The sequence below is a fragment of the Hylaeus volcanicus genome, chromosome 5 (assembly GCF_026283585.1).
Source record: "Hylaeus volcanicus isolate JK05 chromosome 5, UHH_iyHylVolc1.0_haploid, whole genome shotgun sequence".
Lineage (NCBI taxonomy): Eukaryota > Metazoa > Arthropoda > Insecta > Hymenoptera > Colletidae > Hylaeus > Hylaeus volcanicus.
Window position 1 is genome coordinate 9,668,179 of NC_071980.1, and position 27,989 is coordinate 9,696,167.

Consider the following 27,989-nt stretch of genomic DNA (forward strand, 5'->3'; position numbering starts at 1 on the left):
TTTCTGGAAAAAATGATAAATACTACTGTCGACGTGTAGAAAATGGAAGAATTCGTGAAACACGAACGATCGGCTTGTTAATAATTTATCTATAATAATATACTTGTAAATATTTATATAAGCAATTACTTCATAAGCTTGACATTTATTATAATGTCTCTTTCGATGTATCATACAATTGTACTACAAGAACGAAATAATTTTTACAAATATCAAGCTTGCGCAGACTGCAATAAATTTGAATAAGTGTAGAATAAAATAATATCTCTAATAATAAGAACAGATGAACTGCTAAATTAACTTTAAACTACTTATTTTATCTGTAACGTTTCAGTTCAAAATTGATAGCTCTCTTCAAGCACGATAAATTTGTTCGTTCAGAGTATTTTTAAACATAACATTACTAAAAACATTTAATAATATTATTTTATCTATCGATTGAACATACATTTATTTTGCACGCTCGTTAAAAAATTGAAGAAAATAAATCAACTCTTCGTAAATGTTTCTTACGCTTCAATTTTTACAAGTAAAGACAATAAACGTAATAAGTAAATAATGCTTCTTCGTTGGAAACATTGTTAACAAAAATTTAGAAATCTATTTTGACTGAAATTCTATTTTGAAATTTATTTTGACTGAAATCATGGAAGACATGTTTCCAACGCGTCGAAAAACAAAATTACGAAAAAAGAAAAAAAGATCGAACGTTAAAAAACGTAACGAAGAGACAAAGCGTTCGACTAAAGCAACGAAACTCTCCTTAGAAGTGCATCTGTCCGTTAAAAATGCAAGGAGTCTGTCGTAACGGAAAGTTGACCTTTACACTTCAATTGATATAAGAGTTTTCCACATAGGACACCTTCAGGTGTGACAGGAGTGTGTGAATTACACGTGCATCGAAGGTATGGTATATATGCCAATATTCAAGGTCGCGTTACGACACTATCGATCTCCTATCGTTATCTTAAGGAGCTATTCTATCCCAGTGGATCAAAACCATCGATCGTTGGATTGCTCTAGTTGGTAGCCCTGGAAACGTATCTCTGAAGTATCAAAACAAAATGTGGATAAGTATTTAAATATTTAAATTTAAAGAAATATTTGCCTCGATATATTAGTAGCTATAAAGTTTATAGAGGTTCATTCTTAACTTCCCTTACTGTTTCATCATCCACTACCGATCGTTACCCGTATCAAATATTAAACTGATTAGGAGACTGTGGATTTTTATGGATTTACAGGAAATTTTAGCGTGCAAGAAACTACAAAACGCATACAGTATGCGATAATATAGAAAAATATCGAGAGTAAAATTCGTATTATAATATTTACAGAGTAAAATAAATTTCTATTTGGGTTTCATTTTTCTGGCGGTGTTTACAAAGATTTTAATTTTCACAAAAATCCGCAGTCTACTGGTTACCGTACAGTAATAATAATAATAACTGATAATGTTATAATATTATGAACGATAACATGAATAATCGTCAAATACAAACGTAACATAATTTCTTTGAACAGTGGCAATAGTACGGTAAAAATGTTACGTTATTGTATTTAATTATATATTCTGTGTTATTGTATTTTATTTCATGTTTCGTATTAGTGTACTTTTTGTTATATAATAAAAAAATGCAAAATTGTCTTCAAATTTTTTCTATAGCGAGTAGTCTTAATTACAGGGGCCATCTTGTGTCATAATCGATCGCATATTACGACGATAGATTTAGAAATCATCGCGGGACTATGGTATTTTCTAGTATCTTTGATCTTTCTTGCTACTTCGAAGTGATACTCTTCGGAATTCTAACATTCGAACCTGGTTGAAGAGGGTAGATTATTCGAATGGCCCATGTCCTTAGAATACGAGTACCGTGCAGAAATGAGAAGTTGGATAGCAAGTCTGATTAGTAACAGTATAATCTCCTTTTCTCAAGGAGAACTATACTGTTACTAATCAGACTCGCTGACCAGGCTTTTATCTCTGCGTAGTATCTGGTACATTTAGAAATCTACTTGCGCGTATCTAAACCTCGGGGGCAAATTTTGTTGAGTCGAAATTTTGCTAACTTAATGTTCTAAGAAACAATCTAACGATAAACTATAAATATAAAGATACTTAAGTGACTTTGCCTATTTATCCGTAAAAGTTACAAATTTCGACTCAACATAGTCAACCTCTGAAATATAGATGCGCGTTTAGACGTTCAGCCTCTCAGGAACATAATTGTCTTATTTTATATTCGTTACTATATGATAACGTTATCACTGAACTGGGAATTTTATGCATTTATGGCGTGCATCGATATGGAAACGTGTATGAAAAATATACTCTCTAAATTACTCTAACAGTATTAATATTTCATTTCGAATACGTGCATAAATAAGAAATGAAGAATTTAAGAAATTGGAAAATAACGTTATATAATTATGCTGCGGATGTTTATGTAAATTGTGTAAAATGTACTTCATCGATCATATTTTATATACTTTTCCATTCGCATAAATGCATAAACATTCGCAGTATATATATATATAATGTGAACCAACTATTGTTATTAGTGGTAATAAATTTTAATCAGTTAAACATTCCTATCTATAACTAACTTCGGTATACGTTTCTCATATTTACAGTCAGTCCCATAAGTTTCCTCTATCTCTATCAAAGAAGTTCGTCTAAAACGAACGATAGGTTCCATGTTTCCAAATAAATGTTTCATTATAAATATATACAAAGTCTATTCGTGTACTTATAACGACCGACTGTACATGTGCTATAAATGCATAAAATCGGAACTCCTCCTTAGTGACCACTCAGACTTTCTGAACGGTGAAGCCTATCAATTAAAATCTAAGGAAACGGAGTCTAATCCTTATCGAGACTGGCCGGCACCGCCGCGCTCTGTATCGTGCTGACGTTTATTTGCGGTGGCCATTTCTTCTGTTCACCATTTGTGCCATTCTGCGATTGTGGTGTCACTTTCGTGACCTCCTTATTCGTGTCTTTATTTTTGTACATCATCGCCGCTGCTCCTCCACCCATGCCCATCCCGACGAATATCGTAATATACTTCAAGATTCTGTTTTATATAAATTTGTACATCAAACAACACGCGCAGAAGTTGTAAAATATACGAATACATATTATTGTTCAATATTTACCCGATGATGCGTTTCAACATGAAAACCATTTTCAATTTCTTCATCAACTTGTCAGGGAGATTGAAGTCCTCCTCGATCCAAAAAATTGGTAACAAACATTCTGGGAACTTCTTCATCAGCTTGAACTTTTCCACGGGGCCCACCAACATGTTGAACTGGAGTCTCGTGTGCGCCACGATAGGGGTGGCTGTCATTGGCTCGAAGTCCATGGAGAGATCGTGTTTTTCCTGGTGGAAAGAGTAAAGACTCGATTTATTTGATTCCTTTCTTTCTCGATTTATCCGAGAGATACCACAAAGTAATCAAAGACAAATTATAAAAGAACGACAATAAGCAAAATTAGGTGGCTACTAATAAATAATTAAATTATAATGCTCTCTCCTCGGGTATTTCTCAATGAAAATTCGACATGTGGTGTCCAGATGAATCCGTCCCTAGATTAATAGAATAATAACTAGCCTCGTCTGGATCGAGTCCGTCGACCATTTGCAGATATTTTTTATCCGCTCCAAAAAAATGGGGCTGAGAACCAACGAGTGGCACGCCCATGCACTTGTACAAATCGTACAAATCTTTCGATAGACAGGTTTCAGGCGTTGGACAGTAACACTTCTCTTTGGGATTCGAGCTGCTGTCTCCTAAATCGGTAGTGTAACGGTACGTTTTTAAACCTGCGATAGAAAAAACAGATATCAGAAAGGAAAAATTATCTTACATTTTATTTTGTTTAATTCGTGCAATTTAATTCATGCATTGTTCAATTTTATGCGATGTAATAGTACAGCAAAGTCATATTCTCGGTCATTGCTTGAACAAATATTGTTTATAATTAATATAACTATTGTCAGAAATTAATTTCTAGTTATTCCAGCTAATTTCTAGTTATTCCAGCTAACAGATATAACGATATAGAACAATTTCTCACGATTACTGTGTACGATGAATATTTATTCTGAACCGTGATTCTTATTAATATTTAATCGAAGATTATGAATGTTACTATATGCATTGTAAATATTCAATTAATTCGGATTGTACATATTTAATGCATTTTAAAGTTTCACATTATTACACAAATGTTTTTCGAGAAAGTAATATTTCCGAACATGAAAAGTTGAGAATAAAATTTAAATAAGTAATCGTCAGATATTTTTCTATATTTCAATATCTATTGATTGGAACAATTAAAACTTAATGTCTCCGGCATAATTAAACATTTGTGATACATACAGTATCATTCAATGCTCGATTAAACATTAATAACAATTATAGTTCAGAATAAGTATTCGTTCGAGATATTAATCGTGAGAAAATTGTCAATATTTTAATATCTGCTGATTGCGCCAACTAAATATTAATTTCTGACAATAGTTAAATTAATTATGAACAATACTTATTACTTAAACAATGATGGGGAATATGATTTTGCTGTGATATCAATGTTTCACGTGATATATTTCACGTGATATGTTTCACGTTTCAGCTAATGGCTGCGAACTAGAAAAATTTTCTATCGAAATTAATAGAATAACGTATTTCAACCACTGTGGATGGAAATTGAAACTTTAATTGCTAAATAAAATGAATCATCCAATTTTAATTTAACGGTAAAAATTGCCAACGTCATACGATAGATGTGTACCTCTAACTTTGGTATCGAAACGATACTGGGCAGACAGGCTTCTGCAAAGGTCAGGTGCGAAGGAGACGATGTCGTCGTCCGTCGTCATCAACGGTGGAAAAATCGAGGCATCCGTTCCATTGAGCGTGTTGCAATGATCCTCCGGCCAGGTCGTCAGCGCTGGTTTTCCGTCAAATTCTATCACACGTCCCACGTCCTTGTAATTCTTTATTCCGCGCAACACTCGTATGCGTTCGTGAGATGGAGTGGCGTTTTTCTGAGCAGAATGCGTTGTTAGATTAATTTCGTGCGCGTTTAATCACCCTTGATCGCTGTTAAGACGGGGTGCTGTTAATTCCTGACAATGTTTTTCGAGTAAGGTAGGCCAAACAAATTTTCCTATCAATCTTCTAGCTAATCAAATACAGATAGTCCGAGAGCCCGCGACATAAAATTTCGCCCAATTTCATTACAAATATCCTTTTGCTATTTCACTGTTTTCTACTAAAGAATAAAAATAATCCAAGGCTGGCAGAGCACAAACGGTGCATCGCTCCGCTAGAAAGTCGGAAACATGTAAGAAATAACAGTATCTTTGACTGAAATCATTGTTACTGAAATTTTTAGAATGTATTGTTGTATGTATTAAAAATCAAATTATTATAATACGCCATAGTGAAGCGTTGCACCACTGAATTCATGCCCAGACCAAGCATTTCTGAACTAGGGAGACATACCATCTTCGGAAAACAGGTTCATTTGTGTAACGAAATGAGTCACACATTTCTGTCGCGGGCTCTCGGACTAAGAGGAATTTGAAGATTCGATGCTGCTACTCATCAATGAAATGTTATCCTTGTAATTAAAGACGGTGTTATACGTACTCCGCCAAACAGGGAGAAAAAATATTGTCCTTCGCCCTCCTTTCTGAACTGCGCTTCCTTCTCCTTCAGTTGTCCACAAACCGCGGATCCGGCGAAATCCTTCACCGTACAATCGATGGGCAAACCTTCGAAAAGTATGTCCTTTGCTTTGGCCCTCACGAACACTGAACTGGGCTTCTTGAAAATGCTGTCCATTGCTTTATCTGGAACAGAAACGTTCGTTGTTTTAGGTGTGATCTGTTTAGGGGAAAGTGAAATATCTTGAAAATGGAACTTCCATAACTTTCAGTGTGCCCTTTTTCATTTGACCACCAAAAACGGTTTTAGGAGTGGTAACACCCCTTCGAAATAATTCTGGTTATCTCTATTTTTGTTGATACTCACTGACAACACCCATTGCCCCAGGTTGTAACATCAGAGTAATTTTGACAATGGTGAGAATGACCACGTGTGGTACGAACAATTCTTCGTCTCCAGTTAGGGGATTGCTTTTCGCAGCATTGAAGTACCAGGTGACCTTCGTGTTATATTCCACGCTGTCGTCTTCTTCCCGATCAACGAGATTCACCTTTTGCTTGAATTCACTGAAAACGTCGCAATGGTGTTAGAAAAATTCGCTTATCAAAGATGGCCACGATTTTACTCGAATAACAGATAACGAATAGAACTGGCGTATAGCAATTTATACATGACGTTTATTCGACGTGAGATGTTTCATTTTGAAACTGAAATCCTGATTCTTCTCACGATTAAAACTTTCATCTAAATAAGAATTTTATTAGTCTAATCTGTTTCTTTGGAAAATTTACATCGGATTTTACTTGATGGTATTTTTTAACATGCTGGCAAAAGTATGATTGTTAAAGTAGAAGCTATTAGGTTGTCCCAAAAGTTTCTTTCGCGAGTTGCACTCAATTATTTTATGTGATCGTGTTTATATAAATAGACAATCAAATTTCATAGATATTCATGTTGTAACAATAATGGAGCAAAATGAATCGTGCACAATTCAGTAATGTAACATAAAACATAAACTATTGTGCATGTATTACTTATTAATATAGCGAAAGAAACTTTTGAGACAACCTAATACTTCTACGAAAACAGAAGAGTTATAATTGAAGTTATTTTGAAGAAACAGCGTTAGAGAGTACTTACTCGTAATAAAATGGCCCCACTTGTTGGAGTATCGGTTTCTCTCCCGCTGTTACTTCGACAGGATTCGTCACGTTGAAGAGATACATTTTGAACTCAAACGGATAAGGGAAGTCCGACCACAATTCGCGCATCTCGCTACCATCTTTCAGTCTTACTTGCTAGAATTTCAAAGTATTCGATATCGCCTTGGCTACGTTAAATGCTTACAGGAACAACAAACTAACAAACAAATCATACTTGTTCAAAATAATATGTTCCAAAAGGGAAAATCCAAGTACGATTTGTGTAACTGTTGAGACACCTACTTTGGAACACGCAATTTTAAATAATTATACATGACTTTTTCAATTATAATTCTTTTACAATTATTGACAAAATGACAATTAGCAATAAACGAATTCTGTCGTTTGGTGTAACGTTTAAAACGACAGATCTGTAATAACTAAACTGTGGATGTTTATGCATTTATGGAAATCGTTGTAAAATATTGAAAGTGATGCTAATGGCGTAATAGCGATACCAGTTGATAATATTTAATGTTACTTACTTTCTTGATCTGCGACTTCAGAAACGGTGGGAAGATTATCGAACAGAACAGAACCCCAAAACTGAACATAGACCCACCGATGATCGCCATTTTCTTCGGCTTCATGGTTATGCACTGGGAAAATCACAAATTATTTTCGACGACTTTCTAATTCTATTCACTCACGTAGAAATTCTCAGCGTGTTCGATTAGTCACAGGGCAATAAATGAGGGAACGGGAGAATTGGAAAAATGTCGAGCATTTCGGTAAATAAAGCAAATTTAAAAAAAAAAATAAAGTTCATTTTGCGAGAGCCTGCCCTAAAGGAGGCATCGATAGTTGTAATTGCAAAGAGTTTACTGCAAATATGAAGTTGTGCCCTACAATCTCCGGTTGAGAAGTATTCGATCGTTCCCTGCTAGAACTATCCCAATGTGAATATACATACGAGTACAAAGTTGTTCTACAACGAAGTTTACAGCGAAGAAAATATCGAATGAAAGTTTTCTTTAGTTTAAAAAGAAATTTTAAATAAATGTACCAGATGCGACATCAGTCATGTAGCGATTATTGGCAAGATATTTGTTCGATTGCGAAATAATACATAATTAATATATATAAATATCAACGATTTTAGAAATATAAGTATCAAATCAAATTTTAATTTGTAAAGAATAAAGGATATACATATAGTTTATCTGTCTAAAATTTTGAATTTAAATACGACTATTGCCCATTTTTACTTCTTTAGAGACCAACTTTCTGGATATTTTGAAAAGTTTTTTATAAGGTTCCCAATGTATATTTTATATGCGTTTTCCATGCTGGTATACACCACAAATGCAAAAAGTCGCAGGTTAATAGAAAACCTTGCATCTGCTTGGAGCAGGCAGCGTATTGTGAAGCTTTCGACCGGTGATTAGAAACGAGAAGAGGCCCAAAATCGACGAGTACTGGCTGAGATTGATGCTCCGACGGAAAAAACGACGGGCAAAGTCGTACGCGAATCGTTTAAAATTCATTCCTTAAAAAATCATCCCTTGATTTCGGACTATTTAAGGGAGAGAACCACATTAGGAGGCTAAATTAGTAAGTGATTTCAGTAATTTTTTTTGATGAAAAAAATTTACTTTATTTCGTGTGGCGTTGAGAATATGTTAGGTATGGTTTTAAAGTACATTCGATAATTTTTTTAAATCATTTCATACAAAAATCATTGAGATATCACCTGTTCCCTACAGCAAGTTCCCTATAACTTAATTTATTCCGATATTTAAGCCCTGTCCAAGGCACTTGAATATAGTAAAAGTACCTAAATTTTGAAAACGATCGGTCGATTAGTTATCGAGTTATCGTTCCCACAAATTGAAGAAATGTACTTCCAAAAGAAACGCGATATCGCCAAGACCTCTCTGCGAAATGAATTCCAAAAATGACTAAATGTACTTTAAAACGTACCTAAAATATTCTCAAAGTTAAAAAAATTTTTAATAAATTCTTCTTTGTAAAAGAAAATATCCCAAGAAATATTGAATACTTGGCCCCCTAATGTGGCCACGATTTGTTTCGATAGTCTTATCTCGCGTTAATTAGTTTATTTTTAATTTGGTTCACTTTAACGAGCGTTACGAATTTACTGATCGGTTGTCGAGCCGTTTTGCGCGCACCTTGTGGAAAATCGAGCTCGTGAGTAACAACGTCTATGGTCGAATGAAACCGTTCCTCGCGACGAGAGGTGGACTCTCTCGCTCTTGTCCTAAGCCGTCAATCTTCGAGTGGTCACTCCAGAGGACTGCGCGTTTCGCACGTCCAGCGTCGCGACGCCGACGACACCCCCTCTGAAACAACCACTCCTGCGTATCCACGTATCCGCCGATTTTTTGCGCTACCTAACGTAAGACCCCTCTTGACAGGTTCACGCAAAGTTTAATGAAAGTATGCATTCACGGTTTCGTTCGAAATAATTAATCGTAAATCGTGAATACGACTAAAGATTGATAGGAAAATTAATCATGAATCGCTCAGGATGGCTGACGAAGTGGGTGAAATTTTTGATAATTGAATTCGAGCATTCTTTTTTTCTGGGTCCAAAAGTAGATTTTCTGTTGTTGATATTCTTGTTATTCAAGTTCCTTGAAATGTTTCTGCCTAATTATATTTAAAGAAATGTGAACATTGTCGAAGTTATAAATCGTTCGTATCGTAGGTTCTCTTTTGTTAAGCTAACTGATCACGAAACTTTGAGAGTACTGTATTATTTCGGCTAAAAAGATATACTTTTTTTCTGATGAAACAAATTGAACAAGCCAGTTGTAAATTTAACAGGATCTTGCATATACATGTATAAATAGACGTACCAAATTTCAAAAATGTATATCAAGTACTTTGCCCGCAAACAAAAATCACGAATGTTTTCTTGAACCTAGTAAAAATACAAGAGTAGCCTTTAATCGTAAGTCACGAATATCAATCTTCTCCAGTGTGGCCATCTTCTTGAACGATTGTCTTCTATCGCGAAACCAATTCATAGAAGCCTTCTTTATAGTATCCAAACGCTTCATCTTTGAAGAAAAAAAGAGGGATTAGATTCTTTTCTTGGACTCCTACGACCAGGTGAACAATTTTCTTCTATTAGGTTTAAACCGTTATGGATTTATTCTTCACATAGTACGTCGTACTTCGGTGTCAAGTGTAACGTCTATCGAGCGTAAAGGTGCTATAAGTATCCATTAAATATGAACTTCCTATAGGTACCTGTTACTAGAACACACTCGAATCGGGAATTTTTGCGCTATTAGCAGCACTTACGACACGGTTAAGGAAAGTGAACTGAAAAATATATACACGTAAATACTATCGAATTATGGTGGGTATAAACATTGGGAAACGATTTCTGTTATACGTGTATATAGAAAGGCACAGGAAAAGAGCCAATAATACATTTTCTACACGTTTCATGTTCAATATCGAATGTTTGTTATAGTTCATCGGTGTTCAGTGTTTAATATTTAATATTCAATATTCGTTGTTCAATGTTCTATGTTAATAGTCAATGTTCACCAAAGTTCATCGATGTTCAATGTTCAATATTTAATATTCAATATTCGTTGTTCAATGTTCTATGTTAAACAGTCAATGTTCACCAATATTCATCCATGTTCAATGCTCAATGTTCAATATTTAATATTCAATATTCAATGTTCATTAATGTTCAACAATGTTTAACGTTCAATATTTAATATTCAATATTCAATGTTCATTAATGTTCATCGATGTTTAACGTTCAATATTTAATATTCAATGTTCGATATTCAACTTTCATCGATTCATAAGTGTTCACTGTTCGTATCTTTTAATTTCTCAAGTACTCCGAGAATCTGTGAACAAAAAAAGAATCACCTGATCTTTTTCACATTTGAGTTTACATAAATAAATGAAAAGCAAAATTCCTCCAAGTTCCTCATATCACATAGCCACTGTCATCGAGATTTCAGAAATGTACGTGATCACGTTCGACTTATTTTTATGAAATGTTTAGTTTCAGTATCTCGGGAGTACCACAAAGAGAATAGAATTGAACATTAGAACATTGCAAAGAGGTAAATCGTTTTGCGTTACGGCTGAAGCAACCGAAGCTCTCCTTAGAAGAGCATCTGCCCATTAAAAATACAAGGAGTCCGCCATGTTGGAAAGTTGACCTTTATACTCTAATTGATATAAGCGTTGTAGGGATACGTAGATACACCTGCAAGCGTGAGAACTGTGCGCCAATCTATTCACGTGAATTATACGTACATTGGCGATATGGTATCGCTCAAGGACGCATCGTGACCCTATTGTTCTCTTAATATCATTCAAAGAAGCCATTCTTCCCTGGTGGATCCGAAACATCGATTCCTATATAATCTTTTTTGCTTCATTTACAAGCTTTTCCAATTTGGAGAATGAACGGAAACATACGATATCAACAAAATTAGTTGGTATAGGAGATGTATTAAAAATATCATATAAAAGTATACAATATATTAACTTTGTGCTATAAAATTAAAAAAAAAGAAATACAGGGGCCTACAAAGGATTCTCCTCTAAACTAATTCCAAAACGTGACCAGCCCTGACTCATCAACATGTCCGCGCTATTCGCACCGGTAACCGTGGGATTCGTCAGCATGACGTTACTTTGGTAATAGATATAAACACGATGAGAAAGTTCTTAGAAAGTAGACGTCAAGACAAAGCAAACAACGCAAACAACGCAAACAACGCACCGTAGTTACTTGGAATCGAACGTAAACCTAGTTTTAAAAGAGGATTCTACTCTAACATTATTCGAAAAGGTTAACAGGCCTGATGTATCAGCACCACTTGCACCAACCGTGGGATTTGTGAGCATGAATGGCGACAGGCACGGGGTAAGGCTTGGGGACGTGATAGGGCACAGCCACGTGGACGGGGTACGGTCTATCCACGTGGACCACCTTCTCGTATGGTACAGGGTACGGTTTCGGTACCGCAACTGGAACAGCGACTGGTCGATCCACGGGAACGTGGACTGGCCTGTCGACGGGTACCGGCACAGGTCTGTCGACGTGCACCAGCTTCTCCACGTGAACGGGGTACGGTTTGGGAACCGGAACCGCCACTGGCACCGGAACGAGACGATCTACTGGCACGGGAACGGCACGGTCCACGGGCACCGGGATCGCCACATGTTTCGTCACCGGTACCGCGACAGGAAACGGATGCGGAACAGGCTGAGGTACGGGCACTGGCTGCGGCACTGGCACTGGATGAGGAACAGGCTGCGGCACTGGCACTGGAACGGCGGCTGTTGAAAAAGTACAATCTTATTTTTCTTTTTATGGTACTTGTAACGTGGACTTATTTAACGAGAGATTTTAACAAAACTTCACTCGATTTTTCCACTTGATGCCAGCCTGTTTCGATTTAAATTGACCATCGTCGATGATAAATAAGCTATATGTTCTAGGATCTTCTGATTTGTTTATTGTATAGGCTGATATGGAGCTAGAACTAATAGTTCAATAAGAATGGGCTCAGAGAAACGTTTGTATTCGTTGAATCAATTTAAAAAAAAATATCAGCTTATAGGAAATAATTAGACATAATTTATTCAAGAATTTAATTAATTCATAGGACGCTTAGTTTCGAAAATAAAAATTGAAGAAGTTGGAAGTTAGTTTGCGAAAACTGAATTTCAGAAAAAAGGTCTTCGTATGAATAAACTGTAAAAATAGAAAAGTTTCGTTTAGTCAGTCCCTATAAGACTGTATTTTCTATTGTATTGGGTTGTCCGGAAAGTTCATGCCTATTTTTAAGAAAAATTCAAAGACATATTTGAATATTGATGCATATTTATCGAATTACATATGTACCATTTTGTTCCACAACCTTTGCACCTTTTAAGGAGTGTACACATGTTATTTGTTTTCAGCTATTCTGACATATTCAGACCTGTACCGCCTACTAAAAATCGGCATGAACTTTCCAGACAGCCCAATACGTCCCTTAGAATTTCCAGCAAAAATCGTCTTGCAGTGAAAGGGTTAATAATATCCATGGATACTATGGTTTCTTGACTTGTGAGCATTTATCAAGGTCTGCATCAAGACCTCGTTCCACATCCGTTGCTTCATTTTAATTACATTTCACCGAATTCAAGGTAGTTGTTCCGTTATATTTTTCAACGTGACTATCTTAACCGTATAAAAATGTACTAACGTGCTGGATAGGCAATTGCTGGGGGTGGCAGGGGCGGTCCAGCGGGTTCCAAGTGTCCTCCAAGAGTAGGATGCAGTCCATGAGGAACGTGAGCTTCGTAGACAGGCGCTGGTTCGGGTCCGGCGTAGTGATGCTCAGGTGGCAGGCCGTACCCCAAATTGACAAGACCTCTCTTCCCGTGCTTCTTCGCGACCCCGGAATTCTCCTTGTCGCGTTTGTCGACTGTGATTGCTGCACTGGCTACCACGAGCAGCGACAAAATCTACGAACGAATCGAATTAATATTGTAGTATCGGGACCACCCATTCCCAAGAATAAGGAGTGAAACGACAACACGAATCGTAGGGTACGAGATCGGTTGTGTAGGTAAAGCGGTCGACTGCGGATCCGAGGGTCGTGGATTCGACTCTCTGTGGCTTTGCCTTATTTTTCGTTTGGACTCGTACAATGTTGGTACCATTATAAGATTAATTATTAGACGTGGAAATTAGCTCTGCGTCTTTTTCCACGAGAGTGGTAAACTAATTTATCAATAGAATTTATTCTTTACTAATATCATTCTCCTCGAGTATCGCGGTAAAAGAATTATCACTGATCGAGCGACGTTAACAAGAAGTTTGAAAATTTGCTTGTTAGTTTCAGTGTCGAGTACGATCGTATGGCCTCGAAAACACGAACCACTAACAGTTTACCCTCCAACTGATACACATACCTCGTGCAAGAATACTTAATCGAATAGAAGTGAAAACAGGCTACGTCAAGTATCGATTGCACCGTAAATCAATCAACACTTCACTGCCATGGAACAGACAGGAAAGGTCCAGTCCCAAGTGTCACTAATAGAATCGAATTCACAGTTCTCCCACGTTTCCATCACTAATCGACGCGATAGCTTTATCGAACGCAATGTTGTTAATATATAAAACAAACAAAAATAACACAAGAAGGAAATATGAACAGAGAGGAATACCAAGAGAAACTTCATGATGGCTTTGAGGAAGGCTCCCCAAATCCCAGGTGCCACCGACAACGCCGAAAGAAAAACTGAGTTCGATCGGTCTAAGTGATCCCCATAAGTATTTATAGGGCATACGACGGATGACACATCGCGATAGGAAGAACCATTGTCGTTGTCTTTGTCGAGCTCAATGGACTTTCGCTGCTACCAATCCTGGACGATGGCCAAATAACGGTCGCGACCGCTTTTCATTCGTTCAACGACGGATGGACACCTTCTCCTAGGGAAGGACGAACGCGACGAACAATGAGGAGCATCGTTAGTCGGCGTCTTCGCGATCTGGAGATAGGCGTGCTGACGAGTGAAAATTGCCTACGTGAAAATTCAAATTAATAAGAGCAACGATACTGTCTATTCGTGACAGGCGTCCATATAAGTCCCGCGTTCATGTGGCGCTGACGTTCTCGTCATTTTCTATATCCGGAAGTGCGGCTAAGACGTCGGGGGAGGAGGGGAATATTAATGTCAATTTTGCGTAAGCGTGTGCAAACGGTGGTAGGAAGATATATTTCTCAATTTAAGGGGGGAAATAGGTTTAAGACTACGTTTTTTTTTTGTTTTAGTGATTAGCATGAATTTTTTTAGCGAGAAAGGAATGTACATAATTTAATGAAACTTTGAGAAAATTTTATACATATATTCGAGTAATTATTGTAATTTTTTGGAAGTGTTTCCTCGGAAAATATGGAAGATATCAGCTGCCACCCATCAGGGGTCACTTCTCAAATTTGTTAATTAGTGCTTCTCTATTCGAAAGATGTATGCTTGGAGATACAACACAAAAATTGTCATAAAAAAATATAAAAAATTCTTAAAGACGTGAGCGATCTCCTAGAGAATCTTGAAAGAAACATAGTTTGATGGGAGCAATGTTGCACGAACCTGGGTCGTCTGAAATGAAAAATTCCAGCAGGTTTCTTTAAAGTACTGTCGAAACTACTACTCCATCGTACCTTTTCAAAAAATATCGACTTCTGGAAAAATGACGCATATCTAAAATCGATAAATCACTTATTCTCTTTTTCTTATACTGAAACAAATTAAACAGGACATTCGTATATTTAAGAAAATCTTCCATACCACGTACAAAATTTCCAAAGTCAATATATCAAGTACTTTGCATGCAAAATAAATAACGATGAATATTGCCTTGAAAGCGACCCACGAAAATAACTCCAATCAAAAAACAAAATAAAGCCACGGTTGTTGGTGGGTGCATTTTACAAAAGGTGCGCGTTCGGTCAGAGGTGGTCAGGAATGAATACGAGGCAATCGTCCAACTTGACCCTCGTATTTCGTAATGGCAGCGCGAGGATGTGTACGCGTCGTCGTTCGCGGGTGTTATGGAATCATCGTGGAGCATTAACGATGAATAATGAATGCCACGTAGCGACCGGCATTAGAAGTAGCTCGAACGTATTAGAAAATGAAAGTTAGGAAAGTTCGCGGATGCGGCCAACGCGGAAACCGACGACCGGTGTCCCTGGTGCAAGAAACCAACCGGCCGGTTTCGTTGATCTCGTTAGCCGAGTAAAGACGTTACATATACAAAGAATGTAACGCGTTCGCTAGGTCTAGATCGTGACACGAATCGCCACCGATTCGACGAACTATCAATCGTTTATTTTGTCCCGTATGCGAGCTACGCCGTACAGGTTTACATTGTTGAATATTTCGAATATTTTCATTCAACCGAAATCACGTGTCCTAGACGGTCCACCGATATTTTTGTGTTAATTTAACACATCACGCCTGTGTCGATCGATAACACAAGCTCCACGTTGAATAGATTAACATAAGATATTGGTGACCTTAACATTTCTTTTTTTTTTTAAGTTTAATAAACTTGTAGCGTTAAACTTACAAAAATGTGTAAATCTAATTTATTAATACGAAGACAGGATCGCGAGACGATATGAATGGCACGTGTCGGCCGAAAAATTCTTGAACGCTTTTGTCTCGAGGTACGTGCTCGGAACGACGACAGAATAATTAAAACGAAAATAGGTAAGTGGTACGCGTGGTCGTCGAATCCATGAAATACTTGATCGAGTTATCTCGACAATATATTAAAAAGTTTCAAAAAATATTTGGACAACCTTTAACCAAATAGTAATCATTAAAAAATAAGATGCTGTTTCTAATTATCCAGCACATCGAGGTATATAGAAACACTACTTTGAAAGTATATTAAACGATCACGATTAAGCCTTGTCAAGGGACTAGAAACATTTTATTAGATACTCATTTTGAATGAAGACATTAGTAAATTTTCATCGAGAAAAAACTATAGGTAAGCCTACGACTGGAAATAATAAAAGTCAAACAGCAAAACGTAACATTTCAAAGTTTCGTTTCAACTCACCCCATTTTACATTGCCTGTTTACGTTTACCAAGTTTCTTTTCGGTATATGCGTCACACTTTCTCAAGTACTACCACCTACAACCACCAGCGTTATTATAACAAACAAACAAAATCAATAGACACGTGCATAATATCTCAAAAATAAAAAGTTAGTAAGAATAATACGCAGCAAAGAAACTTTACGCCATCTTGGGTCACGCAGCCAATTATAGTTTGACAGTTACTCGTTGTTAATCATTCATAAAACGGTGCAAAATGGTGGCGCACAATCTAAGTGACTAAACTTAAATACAATATATATTATTTGGTTAAAATTTGTCCAAATATTTAATTCTAATAATTTAAGGCTGAGATCTACAATTTCTGCTGTGTCTCAGTTAAAGTGTTTCTATTGGCTCCATTTTAGGGTAATCTCATTGATTTATAAAATTTTATGTAAATATTATAGTAATAAATTATATAACTATATATTAATATTAAATTATATTATATTAATATACTATACTATTAAAATATGTAGGAATGTTGGTTAATTATTTCTACCCCTAAAATTTTGAATTGGTTCCTGTACGAATACTTATTACGCTGACTATATATATATATATAAAATCCTTCGTTAAATAAATCCACGGAACAACTACTTTAATAGAAACATAATGATCATTCGCCAATCGACGGTGGTGTCGGGCACGTAGCATAAGATCATTACATGCACATCCCCCGATACAGTATAAACATGAACCAGATTCATCGGTGCGCGCGACTACTTTCTTCTCCGGAAACGATCGACAAGGGCCAGTTCCTGATTCCATCGAAGACAGGAACCCGACCTGGACCACCATCTAGATTCGTCTGTCGGTCTATCGACGGGCAAATATATAAAGCTACCGTTTACCCGATCACACGAACAGTTCCTTCGCAACGAGAGAACAATGTCTATGATCCCGGTAAGAGACATAAGAAACAAGCCTACGCGGTGACTCGGACACGCTTGCGATTTAGTTTCGTTGTGCTTTCCGTTCTTTCTTCGTGATAATTTCATCGCGATTTACCTAGCGTTCGCATTTTCTACGCGCCAAGTATCCATCTGGGCGTTGTATCGTTCTACGTCAATCGAAAAAAGCGTTTAATTTTAGTTGTTCCTGATACTATTCTGTGGTGCCGCGTTGTCCGCGGAATCGACGGAGGAATCCAAGCAAAGTAAACGAGGGATCATCGACACTGGAGGATGGGTCGGCATACCAAATCCGTATGGGTACGGACACGGGCACCCTTGGGCAGGTGGTAGCACGCCTTGGAAAGGGATCAAGTACCCCTCTTTCGACCTAGGCCACGGAGGAGGGTAATCAATGCGAAATTCTTAGATTTCGTTTCTTAACACGTTGACTGCCACATCACCCGTACGGGTGACACATGGGTGACAACAATTTTCACTGAGAAATAAATAAATTAATTCTGAAAGCGAGGTTTCGAAGACAATTAGTGTAAGTAGGATTGGTAAATTCTAAAGAGGTTGCAGAAATAAGTACTACATTTTTAATTGTATAGTAAGAAAATTTTAACCTCGCATAAATTTTCACGATTATTAGTCCGCCAGTCAACGTGTTAATTCTCCACTGAACGAATGCTATTTCATAACGTGCTTGTGTTCGATAGATTATACGGGGGTCTATCGTACGGTAGAGTGCCATCTATTCCCTTCTCGTTCGGAAGGGGTGACTTCTTGAAGACGGTTCCAGTGTACATAACGAAACACGTGGTCCTAGAGAAGCCAGTACCTGTTCCTGCGCCAGTTTACATCGAGAAACCGTACCACGTGCCCGTAGAGAAGGTGATCCACGTACCGATCGAGAAGATCATACATAAACCGATTCCAGTTCCTGTTCCGGTACCCGAGGTAAGGACTCTCCTGAAAAATCTCCTAAAACATAACAAATAAACGTTTGATATTTTTTTGTTTAATCTAGATTAACGTCGCATCAACGTCTAAGTTTTTAGCGACGGGAACGTTAAAGTTTACTTATATTATTTTGTTAACAATCTTCGTTACTTTGACGAATACATTTGACAATTGAAACATTGGTGAATATCGGTGTGGGACATGCGATTTCTGTCGAATTTAACACAAAATTTTCAACATTGTATGAACCGAGTTTGAGGTCTCGCTACTGCTCTAGACTTAAAGAGGGAAAAAAACAAAAACAGATTTTTGCCCGATTTCTCTTATACCGCTAGACGAAAAATTTTGAAAAAAAAATGTAAGACATGCAACAGATGGAAGGACATTTTTCAGAATTTTTGTCAGTGTTATTGATTGAAAATCCTAATTGTTATACGTCATTCAGCGTGTCTACCCTACTCTATCTATGATATCTCTGTGATCGGTACTCGTGGCAATGAAAACTTTTCGAGCACCTTTCCTCGAGTCGCTTTCGTACATGGAATGCGACCATTGAAAGTTGTAAATAATCGAATTCCCTCGTCCTCCAGGCGGTCCCGATACCGGTGGAACGGCCGATTCCGATACCGGTGAAGCACCCAGTGGCGGTGCCGGTGCAACAACCGTATCCAGTTCCTGTGAAACAAGCGTTTCCAGTACCGGTTCCAGTGCCATTTCCGGTCGCCGTGCACTCGCCGGTGCCGGTTTACGGTCCAGGTCCGCTTCCTGGTGCCTTCTACGGTAGAGGTTACGGTTCTGGACATTTTTACCCGTCGTTCCATGGTCCACATTTCCCGGGACACTTCGTTCACGGATTCGGCGGTGGTTTCGAACACGGATTTGGCCACGACTTCGGCCACGGTTATGGACACGGACATGGACATGGGCACGAATTTGGACATGGACAACTGTACGGGCATGGCCATGGACAGCTGTACGCGCATGGACACGGCCATGGCCACGGTTATGGCTATCCGGCTGCTCACTTTGGCCACGACCATGGCCATGGGCACAGTCATAAGAAACGGAGCGAAAATTGAAAGGACCACCTGCCAATAGGGGATTTGATTTCCCTATCCTCGATGGAACAAGAGTCTAAGTTTGGACTACGGTCGATGGTACACTTACGGTAACTTTGTTGACGCTAGAGGAGACCAAAATCGTTTCTTGGTTGCAGAGTCTTTTAAGCTGACGACTGACTTGCAACAGAACATGTAACACACAATTTAACGCGAGCACTTGCTTAGTCTTGACGGGCTAGCGAGCAACGAACCGAGCCGGTCTTGAGTTCGGTTCGCGCTCGACCGTGCTCCATTGGTCTGTCGGTTTTTTGACGAACCTCTTTGATCGTCTACTTTTCATTGAACTAAGTAGGAAGCATTGAGAGATAATCCAGTCGAGAGGTCGAAGCGAGCATTCGTGATTCCAAAAACGACCTTGTAATGTAATGCTGGTGCTGAACCGTAAAATTCGTGCCGAGCAGTTACATTACACTGTTTTGTTGCAAGTCAGTCGCCGGCTTTAGAGATCGAGCGAAACCTCGGTCGCGCAGCGTTTAGAAGCTCTTAGTATATCTAAGAGATGAGGCCTGGATCTGTTTAGTTGAATTTATCGGTTAGGCTCATGTAGCAGATCTTGCCTTTATTAACCTGTAATTTACTAGTACATATGTGATTCAAGCGATCGATCGTATCTTACGCAGGACATTTTATCTAGATACAAATTTTGCTCGTCTTTGAAATCATGACCTTGCAACCAATGAATATAATCGTTCGGTGGCTAACATTTAACGAGAGTACCGCTAACCCTCTCGAAAGTGACTTAAGGTAGTTGTTTCGAGATAGTAACATTCAAACGTCGAAAATTGCCAATTGGAAACTTTTGTAAGAGTTACAGCCTTACTGCTTTCACGCACGTCCATAAATCAATACGTGTATCTGCACATACATTCGTAATACTCGAGAAATGAATTATGTCATAGTAACGGCGCGTTCAATAACTGTTATTCTCTTTAATAACATCGATTCTTTTTGATAACATCGATTTTGATAACGTTACAAATTTTTCAGCAAGTTCCTGAAAGCATTTTAATTTAAATTGAACAAATTTACGTGAAAATCTATACGTTCCATAAGTGTCTGAGTTAAAATACCAAAATTTCGATATCGTTTATCGTAAAACTGGAGTGGTAAATTTGAAGCGAAATAGGATCATACGATTCACATTTAATCACAGAACAGTCGAGCGAGGTTTTGTTAAAATCCTCTATTAAATGAATTCACGGAACAACTACCTTAAAAGAACCATACCATTGTATATGTACCATCGACTATATTGATCCTGGAATACTACACAAACAATGAACTTCGGTACGCTGTCTGCAATTGTTTTAATGACCGCGTAAACCAGAACTAGAAATATTTAATTAGCGAGAAACATTGGAACATACTGCCACTTTTAAGGATAATTTAGGAACTGCTACTTTGGCTCGTTCGGTTTTATCCGAACTACTATGTAAACTGTGTGTAGGAAGAGATGCGTTTGATATTTTTTTTTTTTATCGAGACAATTGATGTTATAGAAAACTGTAATGTTAATTTTTTGCAATAGTCAATAATGTCCGCAAAGAGATTTAATATTCTACATTCGTCGATAGGTTAAATCTTTCAATAGGTGGAACGCAAAGAATTAAGTATCGTAAGTCCGTCGTTGTACATGAAGACGTTTGTTGTTACTATTGTTTGTTTAATAATCTCTACGTTCAGTTGTGTATATTGTATCGATTTAAGTGTATTAAGTTTATGTTTGCTATCTGTTTGAAAACCTTGAAAGTATGTATACGCGTTTAACATAAAAATAAATATGTTTAAAACATTTGAAAAATTAGTCAAACTTCTAGAGTTTCAATTTTGAATTGAAAATAGAATTGCTACTTGACATCAACGCCATCGGCGGTAATACGGCCAAGCTTGTCGTAGAATAGTAATTAACATTTTCGCTAGATGGCGCCTCATAATTGTCGATATTACAGGATACTCCCATAATCTGTTTGATCGCATACAATAATTAATTTCTGATTATTCTACAAGCATTATAATACTAAAATGCAGCTGAGAAAACGTTTTCCATCTATATTACGTAAATTGAGAGACTCAACGAAAACAGAAACCATTTATAAATTACAGAAGGGCACCGAGCACGCTAGGATCAGCCCTGCATATAACATAATACATAATAGTTTGTACTCCAATAAAAACAAACTTCATACACGCGAACAGTTCTCGATTTGTAAACAGATTTGGAAAGTATTTTACGTCGTTTCTGTTGTTTCGAATGGATTGCATAAATAGGTTATAGAAATTAATAGCGAAAAAATTGAGACATATTTTGTGTGATCGCAGACAAGTCGTCGCATTGAACGCGCTCCAACGTCCTGTCAATTCCGTGTAATCAAAAAACAGCTGACTAAAGTTATTCGAGCGTGAATAATAATGCATATTTTGAGAATGGTGAATTACGTGCGATGTTTGAATTACTGAAAAACGAGTCTTCGTTTTCCTATATACTTTTTTTGCACATCTACCGATGCATGTTTAAAGAATTCCAAGCAGATACAAATCGATGTTCGTACCGCGAAGAGCATTGTAAGGAGGAGCCGGATTAAATGTCCACGCGTGAGTACACTTTATTTGCACAATAACAGGCATCTATCATTCAAACTCTTAGTATAGTTATCATTTACTTATAATCGTTACAAACGAAAAAGATACGATAAACAAACAAAAGCTAGGTTATGTTTCATTTTTTTTAGAACTTTGCGTGTAAACATTCGATAGCAGAGAATTTTATTTAGATTATAGATGAATAAAAATTCTATACAGCGACTTAGTCGCAAGGTTTCTTCAATTGAACAGTTATTTGGATAAGCTTTTGTTGTTCTTGTATTGAAAATTTTCATCTAGATACAAATTTTACCCATTCCTGTTATGCAGTTACCATATCGTTTCATTTTCTATGTTACAGTGATCGTTTAAATTGAGCATACATCTATATAATAAAATGTTAACGCTAGAAGACATGGAATGCAAAGACTTTTCAAAAGATGCAATGGAGGATGAAGAATCTAATAAGAAAAGAAGCGACGAAGAAAGTTACGAAAAGGACAAATATCCGATAAAGAGCGAACGAATATTAAGGACACCTATGCTGTCTGCAGAGGATGATGATAACGATGATATAGAAACTCAGAAAGACCCATTGTCTATTGAAAATGACTCTGAAATTAGTAGTGAAGCTACTCTCAGCGATTGGGAGGATCTGACAACTGAATCATCTCTTTCTTATGTTACTTCCGTACCTGATAATAAAGAATTTATAATAATAACAGAATTGGAAGCACAGAACGAATTAATGACAAACAAATTATCAAACGAATGTTCCTTATCTAATAAAAAATCTAAGTCTTTGCGTCGTTCCAAACGACATAACAAAGTACTATTGTTAAGGAAACTCATATGCAAGCACGAGCCGATAGTTGAAATAAAAGAAGACGAACACTCAATTATTTCTACCGACGAACATATGCCGATTCTGAAAGAAATAGATTATGAGGAATCCTCTATGGATGAAGAGAATAATGCGGATTCTGCAGATAACGTTAGTTGGTTACAAAGCTTTAGATCTCTGCCGTTATTTTATACAGAAGAGGGTAAGCCTTACCTAAAATGTTCAGCATGTGGTGCAATGTTTTTTACTTCAAACTCATTCCAAAAACATTTATACTCTCATATGTACCAAAACGAGGATTATTTTGTGTGCTCCTTTTGTAATTACACAAACACCGAACCTGGAATGTTATTCACTCACTTATCAAAACATCAAAATCAATGTGAATTTTGTAATGAAAATTTATTGCTGAAAAATAATTTTGAAAAACATTGGAATACACGAGCATCGAACCTTAGTATGAAAAGAGATCATCAAGGGAGATTTATATGTTCTCTCTGCAAATTAGTGTTCGATTTATTACCACAAATGGAAAAGCATTGGTTTAAACATGCTTGTACTGGAGAAAGAACTTATCAATGTAAAGAATGTAGCGGATTATACGAAAGCATAGAAACGCTTAATAATCATAAATGCATGAAGTGTCCTGTTTGTGGTAAAGTTTATGATAGCCTACATAGATTAAAAACGCACACAGTGTGGGCAAAGCACAATTTAAGATGTCCAATTTGTTCTTACGATTTCATTCTTGCCATTGATCATGAGAAACATGTAGCGTTACATAGGCAAACGTACACTTCTGTACCAGATCATCAACACTGCTTGCAGGCAGCAGACGGAAAGACATTCCAGTGCAATCTTTGCGACAAAATATTTTATGCCTTACCTTCTCTCGTGTCGCATGTTCAAAGAGATCATGACATTAAAAATGTTAAGATAAACAATGAAGAAGAAGAGGGAAACTCTATCGGTACCGTAATACTTGGAATTTGAGAAGTACGCTAGTGAAAACGATAACGTAGATCTATCGAAAGATAAAATCGAATTCCAAAATACGTTATGAATCTAAGATAATATTCCAGAAAATAATTCCAGCTAAAGTAGAAAAGCTAAATACAGAATGAAATGTAAAAGATCTGAAACTGATGGTTAAAAATTACTCGTAATAATGAAATCTGCTGTTGCTGACAGTCTCTTTGTAGTATATATTAAGTACAATTAAACATGACTGGCGACACACAACATAAATTATTGGTACGAATATGTATTAAAACATTATCTGATCAAAAAGTTCTTAAATAAACTGTATTGCAGTTTGACCTCACTTGAAGCAAGGATGAACATGTACAGGTATATTTTTTTAGCGATTATATAAGATACAGAATATCGTCATTCATCCGGTTACTCGTATTGTCACGAAGTCGATAATATCACTTTAAGAATATAATTAAGAATCTCATACAATCACTCTACTTATAGAACTTTTTGGATCAGATAACAAGACGATAACTTTTTTTAGCGATTCGTCGAAGTAATGTAACCATACATTCTCTGTGTTTTATATTAGGGGAAAATGTAATGTTAAGTTAACGTAACATTTGTATTTAATTGTATCATGTCTGCCCCGCTGTATTGAAAAAGCAATACAGAAAGCTATCAGTCCTGCTGTAGCGCCATCTAATTTATTATGGTATTATTTTTTATTATATGAGATCGAAACATTTACGCCTTTGTGTAGATAAATTTTTATAGTATAGTTATAATATCCGTGTAAGCGCAAAGTTTTCTTAAATCACCGCATAGAATTTTAGGGGTAAACATGATATGATACAACTGTAATGGCTGGGAAATATCTGGAACTCGCTGCTTGTCTTATTTTTATGTGTACTATTAGAATTCGATAGATATATTGGTAAATCTTACGGCGCATAATTGTTTGTAAGTCTGATTTCGTAGGCCCGTGTAAACCACGTAATAGCTTACATAAAGAATTAGATCTCTGAACTATCCTCTTTGAAAAATAAATATTCGTGAATAATAACATTTCATTTGTACATTTTTGTTTTTGTTCTTTTTTTTTTTTTATCAAAGCTGAAATAAATGTATGCGTTCGTCAAATCTTGTCATCAGAGATTAGAACTTGATTAGCACATTGACTGGAAGTATAGCTCGACGAAAAATATTTACGCGTTAGATAAACACAGTTTATATTTTGTAAAGTTCTCATCTCTCGAAAACAAGAATCGAGATCCTTTGGAACACGTAATTACTTTACATTGCATTGTATAGTTGTTAATAATACACGTACATACACGTATATATATGTATATATAGTTTGTTGAATGTTTATACACATTAGTATACTTTACACCATTGCTCCCTTTTCTGCCTGCGTTTTGCTTATCTCGTACTATTTTTTATATGTACCTTTAATCATTCAAAGAATTATTTTGGCTAAATTTTTGTTTATATCAAACCCACGTCGAATAGAATTAGAACGATCTCAGAAAAGAAAATCAGTTCGTGAATTTTTCGTTAAGCCTTGATCCATTGTTCCACGTATTCGAGAGCAGCTAAAAGAATCTTTTTTTCCGTTACTCTTAGTTGAATGGCTAACTTTTTAATTTGCGGCAACGACGTTTCGAGCAGCTGAAGATCTTCCTATAAAACAAGTACAATTAAAACAACACAACGATTACGATTTTAACGCTGATACAGCGTCGCTTTGCGTTACAAACAGTATTTTCGTTTCACTTTCACCTTCAGAGTCGTCGGGTAATTAGCAATTAAGAGCTGCAACCTGGTAAGCAGAAACTTCCTGATGTTCTCCTCGACGACAGTTTCCAAAGCGCAATCCATGTGCTTCAAATCGTGAACCCGATCCGATCGCAGCCAATGCGTCAGTTCGGATTTACGCATACTGAACACCCTCAAAAACGCCAGCAATAAATCAGAAATTGGTTCCGTTCCTGGTTTCAACAGGAATTCACTCACAGGGGGTAGGTCTAATCTGTTCAATAATTCTATACGTTCCTTTTGCAGAGAATCGGCTTTGCTAATTCCAAGACGCAGTTTGAAGCCATCCTGAAAGAGGGAGTATCGATTTATTTAATCATAACGTCGGATGCGATAACAATTTATTTCTATTTACTGAAAGAACTTTTTTTTATCTAAGAATATAGTGTTCCCTGTTATTTCGAGTAAGAGAATTTCTACTATAATATTGAATAATTTCGAGGGACGACATACTTCTTTATTATCCATATAAACAAATCCAGAATGTACGAAAAAGTCGGAATTCGTTCTAGGTCCGTAACTAATGAATATCTGTTCTCCTTTCTTGAAATCCCTCAGAGCGTAACACTCGCAACTGTCTGATGTTTCGTTGAAATCCGTGAAGATCTGAAATAAAAAGAACCGGATACAAAGGCCGCTGTGTTGATTGCGCGTAGAATGTAGACGAGCGAACTAACTCTCCCGTTCTCGTGATTGCACATGTCCCACATCGGGATCAAGGCATAGATCATGCGTGAGCCGTCCTCGCTAGGAAGTAGGTTCTGCCTGGTCATTATCGTGGAGACAGCCCAGCTGTAACAGTAATTTCGTCGCGGAAATTTAATTTACCGCGCATTCCGTCCTGCCAATCGGAAGATAAGCGCAAATCGATCTCTTCTACTTTCGTTGGGATCGTATTCGCTTTCTTTCGAAATCATGTTATTGCGATAGAATCTCGATCATTGCATGGGAGGATACTTGGACAATTTTTACTGTTTTAAAAAATGTTTTACTGTAAACCACAAGATAAGCAGATTACAGTTCGAGAGATTGTTAAAGGTGCACGCTTTCTCTTTTCTAAGATGTGTAGTTTAGAAATTGATCGATTGGGAAAAGATAGTAAAAGTAGATCATTAGGTTGAGCATCTAACACGGTTGATTAAAATGTCTTGCCGTTATGCTTTTATATATTTATCTGTTTTCGAAAGCACGGGTAGCGGAGCTTTCACTGTACCCATGTTTATTTAAGAGTTGACACGAGATCGAGAAAATCGAATGTGTATAAAGAGATGCTGAGAAAATGGGACAGAGATTGCATTAGGCGCGAAAAGGTCGTCACCAAGATAATTAAATCGATGACTCCCAATAAAGACCAGCCTTCGTACAACAGTTTACTAAATCATTAACAAATTTCTCAAGCATTTCATTAGCCTAAATCGTTGTTCGAGAAGCACCCGCGAAAATGGTACGACTAGAACTATCTTGTAACTTAGAATCAAGACTTGAAAAAACGTTGCAAGTTTTGCTTCTATAAAGGTGCTCTGTGCAGAGGTGTTAATCACGGGTATCTCACAGAAAAAGGTGGAAGTGACTTTCGCCTTCGAGAGTGGCACGCTGTATAATCGTCGAACAGCAGCTGTATCTGCTTTTCGGGCAAAGAACTTGACCTACAATTCCGGAAATGGAAGGAAAAGAAGATTCATTGCCATCGTCGTTTACCTCGACTTTCTCTCTCTCAGGAGACATTCGCGTTTCACGACTCGCGCCGCGAACAAACACGTACAAAAATAACACATAGAGAAACAAAACGGCGGACACCTCGAAAACAAAGACTCGTAAAACTCCCGAAAGAAGAAAAAAAGACGATATAATGTTCGTTCGCTTTCTAAAATACCTGAAATACGCGCTCGTGCGAAACATAAAGCTACGAGATATTATTATTATCATCTTTATGGGTTTCAAAGTTTCTACAATTTAACTGATAAAAGAAAACGTGGTCCAACAATGAGGCAATTTTTCGGACTGGTGATTTAGTTTATACATATAATTTAGCTCTGATCGCAACGTAAACTCAGTCGTCAACGTTTTTCTTTGGATAAACAAATGTTTCGAGTTTCTTGACATTCGATGAGTGTAATTGAATTCGAAAATGAATTCAAATAACTACAATGGAATTTGTTCAACCATTCCTATCGTAAAAGTTCATTTATATATCATTTCTATAAGATTATAGTTTTTATTCTATTAGGTTGTCCCGAAAGTTTCTTTCGCGAGTTGCACTCAATTATT

General features: G+C 36.9%; 5 protein-coding genes across 6 annotated transcripts in view; 2 read left to right on the forward strand and 3 right to left on the reverse strand.

Annotated features, from left to right (window-relative positions):
* Positions 1 to 125: 125 nt before the first annotated feature.
* Positions 126 to 9,151, reverse strand: LOC128876559 (sensory neuron membrane protein 1-like). 2 transcript variants are annotated; one of them, XM_054123026.1, is made up of 9 exons: positions 9,023 to 9,151; positions 7,376 to 7,489; positions 6,829 to 6,986; positions 6,055 to 6,254; positions 5,671 to 5,873; positions 4,808 to 5,063; positions 3,625 to 3,836; positions 3,166 to 3,392; positions 126 to 3,083 (listed from the first exon to the last, which is right to left on the reverse strand). In XM_054123026.1, exons 2-9 carry the CDS (start codon positions 7,478 to 7,480, stop codon positions 2,870 to 2,872), a joined length of 1,575 nt encoding a protein of 524 aa, XP_053979001.1. In that variant the 5' UTR covers positions 7,481 to 7,489; positions 9,023 to 9,151; the 3' UTR covers positions 126 to 2,869. The 2 variants fall into 2 exon arrangements, with proteins under 2 accessions (XP_053979001.1, XP_053979000.1); XM_054123025.1 differs by lacking the exon at positions 9,023 to 9,151 and adding an exon at positions 8,225 to 8,392.
* Positions 9,152 to 11,137: 1,986 nt separating this feature from the next.
* LOC128877199 (tetra-peptide repeat homeobox protein 1-like) lies at positions 11,138 to 13,556 on the reverse strand. The gene is made up of 3 exons (XM_054124315.1): positions 13,431 to 13,556; positions 13,097 to 13,358; positions 11,138 to 12,182 (listed from the first exon to the last, which is right to left on the reverse strand). The coding sequence occupies exons 1-3, from the start codon at positions 13,554 to 13,556 to the stop codon at positions 11,710 to 11,712; spliced, it is 861 nt and encodes a 286-aa protein (XP_053980290.1). The 3' UTR covers positions 11,138 to 11,709.
* Positions 13,557 to 17,412: 3,856 nt separating this feature from the next.
* LOC128877002 (MAGE-like protein 2) lies at positions 17,413 to 19,459 on the forward strand. The gene is made up of 5 exons (XM_054123903.1): positions 17,413 to 17,427; positions 17,617 to 17,822; positions 18,137 to 18,377; positions 18,971 to 19,271; positions 19,368 to 19,459. The coding sequence occupies exons 1-5, from the start codon at positions 17,413 to 17,415 to the stop codon at positions 19,457 to 19,459; spliced, it is 855 nt and encodes a 284-aa protein (XP_053979878.1).
* Positions 19,460 to 21,495: 2,036 nt separating this feature from the next.
* On the forward strand, positions 21,496 to 24,979 carry LOC128876925 (zinc finger protein Xfin-like). The gene is made up of 2 exons (XM_054123756.1): positions 21,496 to 22,093; positions 22,443 to 24,979. The coding sequence occupies exon 2, from the start codon at positions 22,479 to 22,481 to the stop codon at positions 23,916 to 23,918; it is 1,440 nt and encodes a 479-aa protein (XP_053979731.1). The 5' UTR covers positions 21,496 to 22,093; positions 22,443 to 22,478; the 3' UTR covers positions 23,919 to 24,979.
* LOC128876924 (actin-histidine N-methyltransferase) overlaps positions 23,988 to 27,989 on the reverse strand; it is a 16,751-nt gene continuing 12,749 nt past the window's right edge. Inside the window, exons 4-7 of the mRNA XM_054123755.1 lie at positions 26,399 to 26,513; positions 26,175 to 26,327; positions 25,686 to 26,009; positions 23,988 to 25,586 (exon numbers count right to left, since the gene is read on the reverse strand). Of these exons, the coding sequence (XP_053979730.1) occupies positions 25,461 to 25,586; positions 25,686 to 26,009; positions 26,175 to 26,327; positions 26,399 to 26,513 (718 nt within the window). The 3' untranslated portion in view covers positions 23,988 to 25,460. The remainder of the gene's footprint in view (positions 25,587 to 25,685; positions 26,010 to 26,174; positions 26,328 to 26,398; positions 26,514 to 27,989) is intronic.

Coding starts and splice junctions, on each gene's coding strand:
- LOC128876925 (XM_054123756.1), top strand. CDS start 22,479: ATGTTAACGCTAGAAGACATGGAATGCAAAGACTTTTCAAAAGATGCA.
- LOC128877199 (XM_054124315.1), bottom strand. CDS start 13,556: ATGGTACCAACATTGTACGAGTCCAAACGAAAAATAAGGCAAAGCCAC. Junction 13,359..13,430: donor TCTCGTACCCTACGATTCGT/GTTGTCGTTTCA, acceptor ATTCGTTCGTAG/ATTTTGTCGCTGCTCGTGGT. Junction 12,183..13,096: donor AGCAATTGCCTATCCAGCAC/GTTAGTACATTT, acceptor CTTTTTCAACAG/CCGCCGTTCCAGTGCCAGTG.
- LOC128877002 (XM_054123903.1), top strand. Junction 18,378..18,970: donor TTCCTGTTCCGGTACCCGAG/GTAAGGACTCTC, acceptor CTCGTCCTCCAG/GCGGTCCCGATACCGGTGGA. Junction 19,272..19,367: donor ACACGGATTTGGCCACGACT/TCGGCCACGGTT, acceptor ACGCGCATGGAC/ACGGCCATGGCCACGGTTAT.
- LOC128876559 (XM_054123025.1), bottom strand. CDS start 8,377: ATGAATTTTAAACGATTCGCGTACGACTTTGCCCGTCGTTTTTTCCGT. Junction 5,874..6,054: donor TGGGGCAATGGGTGTTGTCA/GTGAGTATCAAC, acceptor TTTCTGTTCCAG/ATAAAGCAATGGACAGCATT. Junction 3,393..3,624: donor ACGGACTCGATCCAGACGAG/GCTAGTTATTAT, acceptor TCTTTCCACCAG/GAAAAACACGATCTCTCCAT.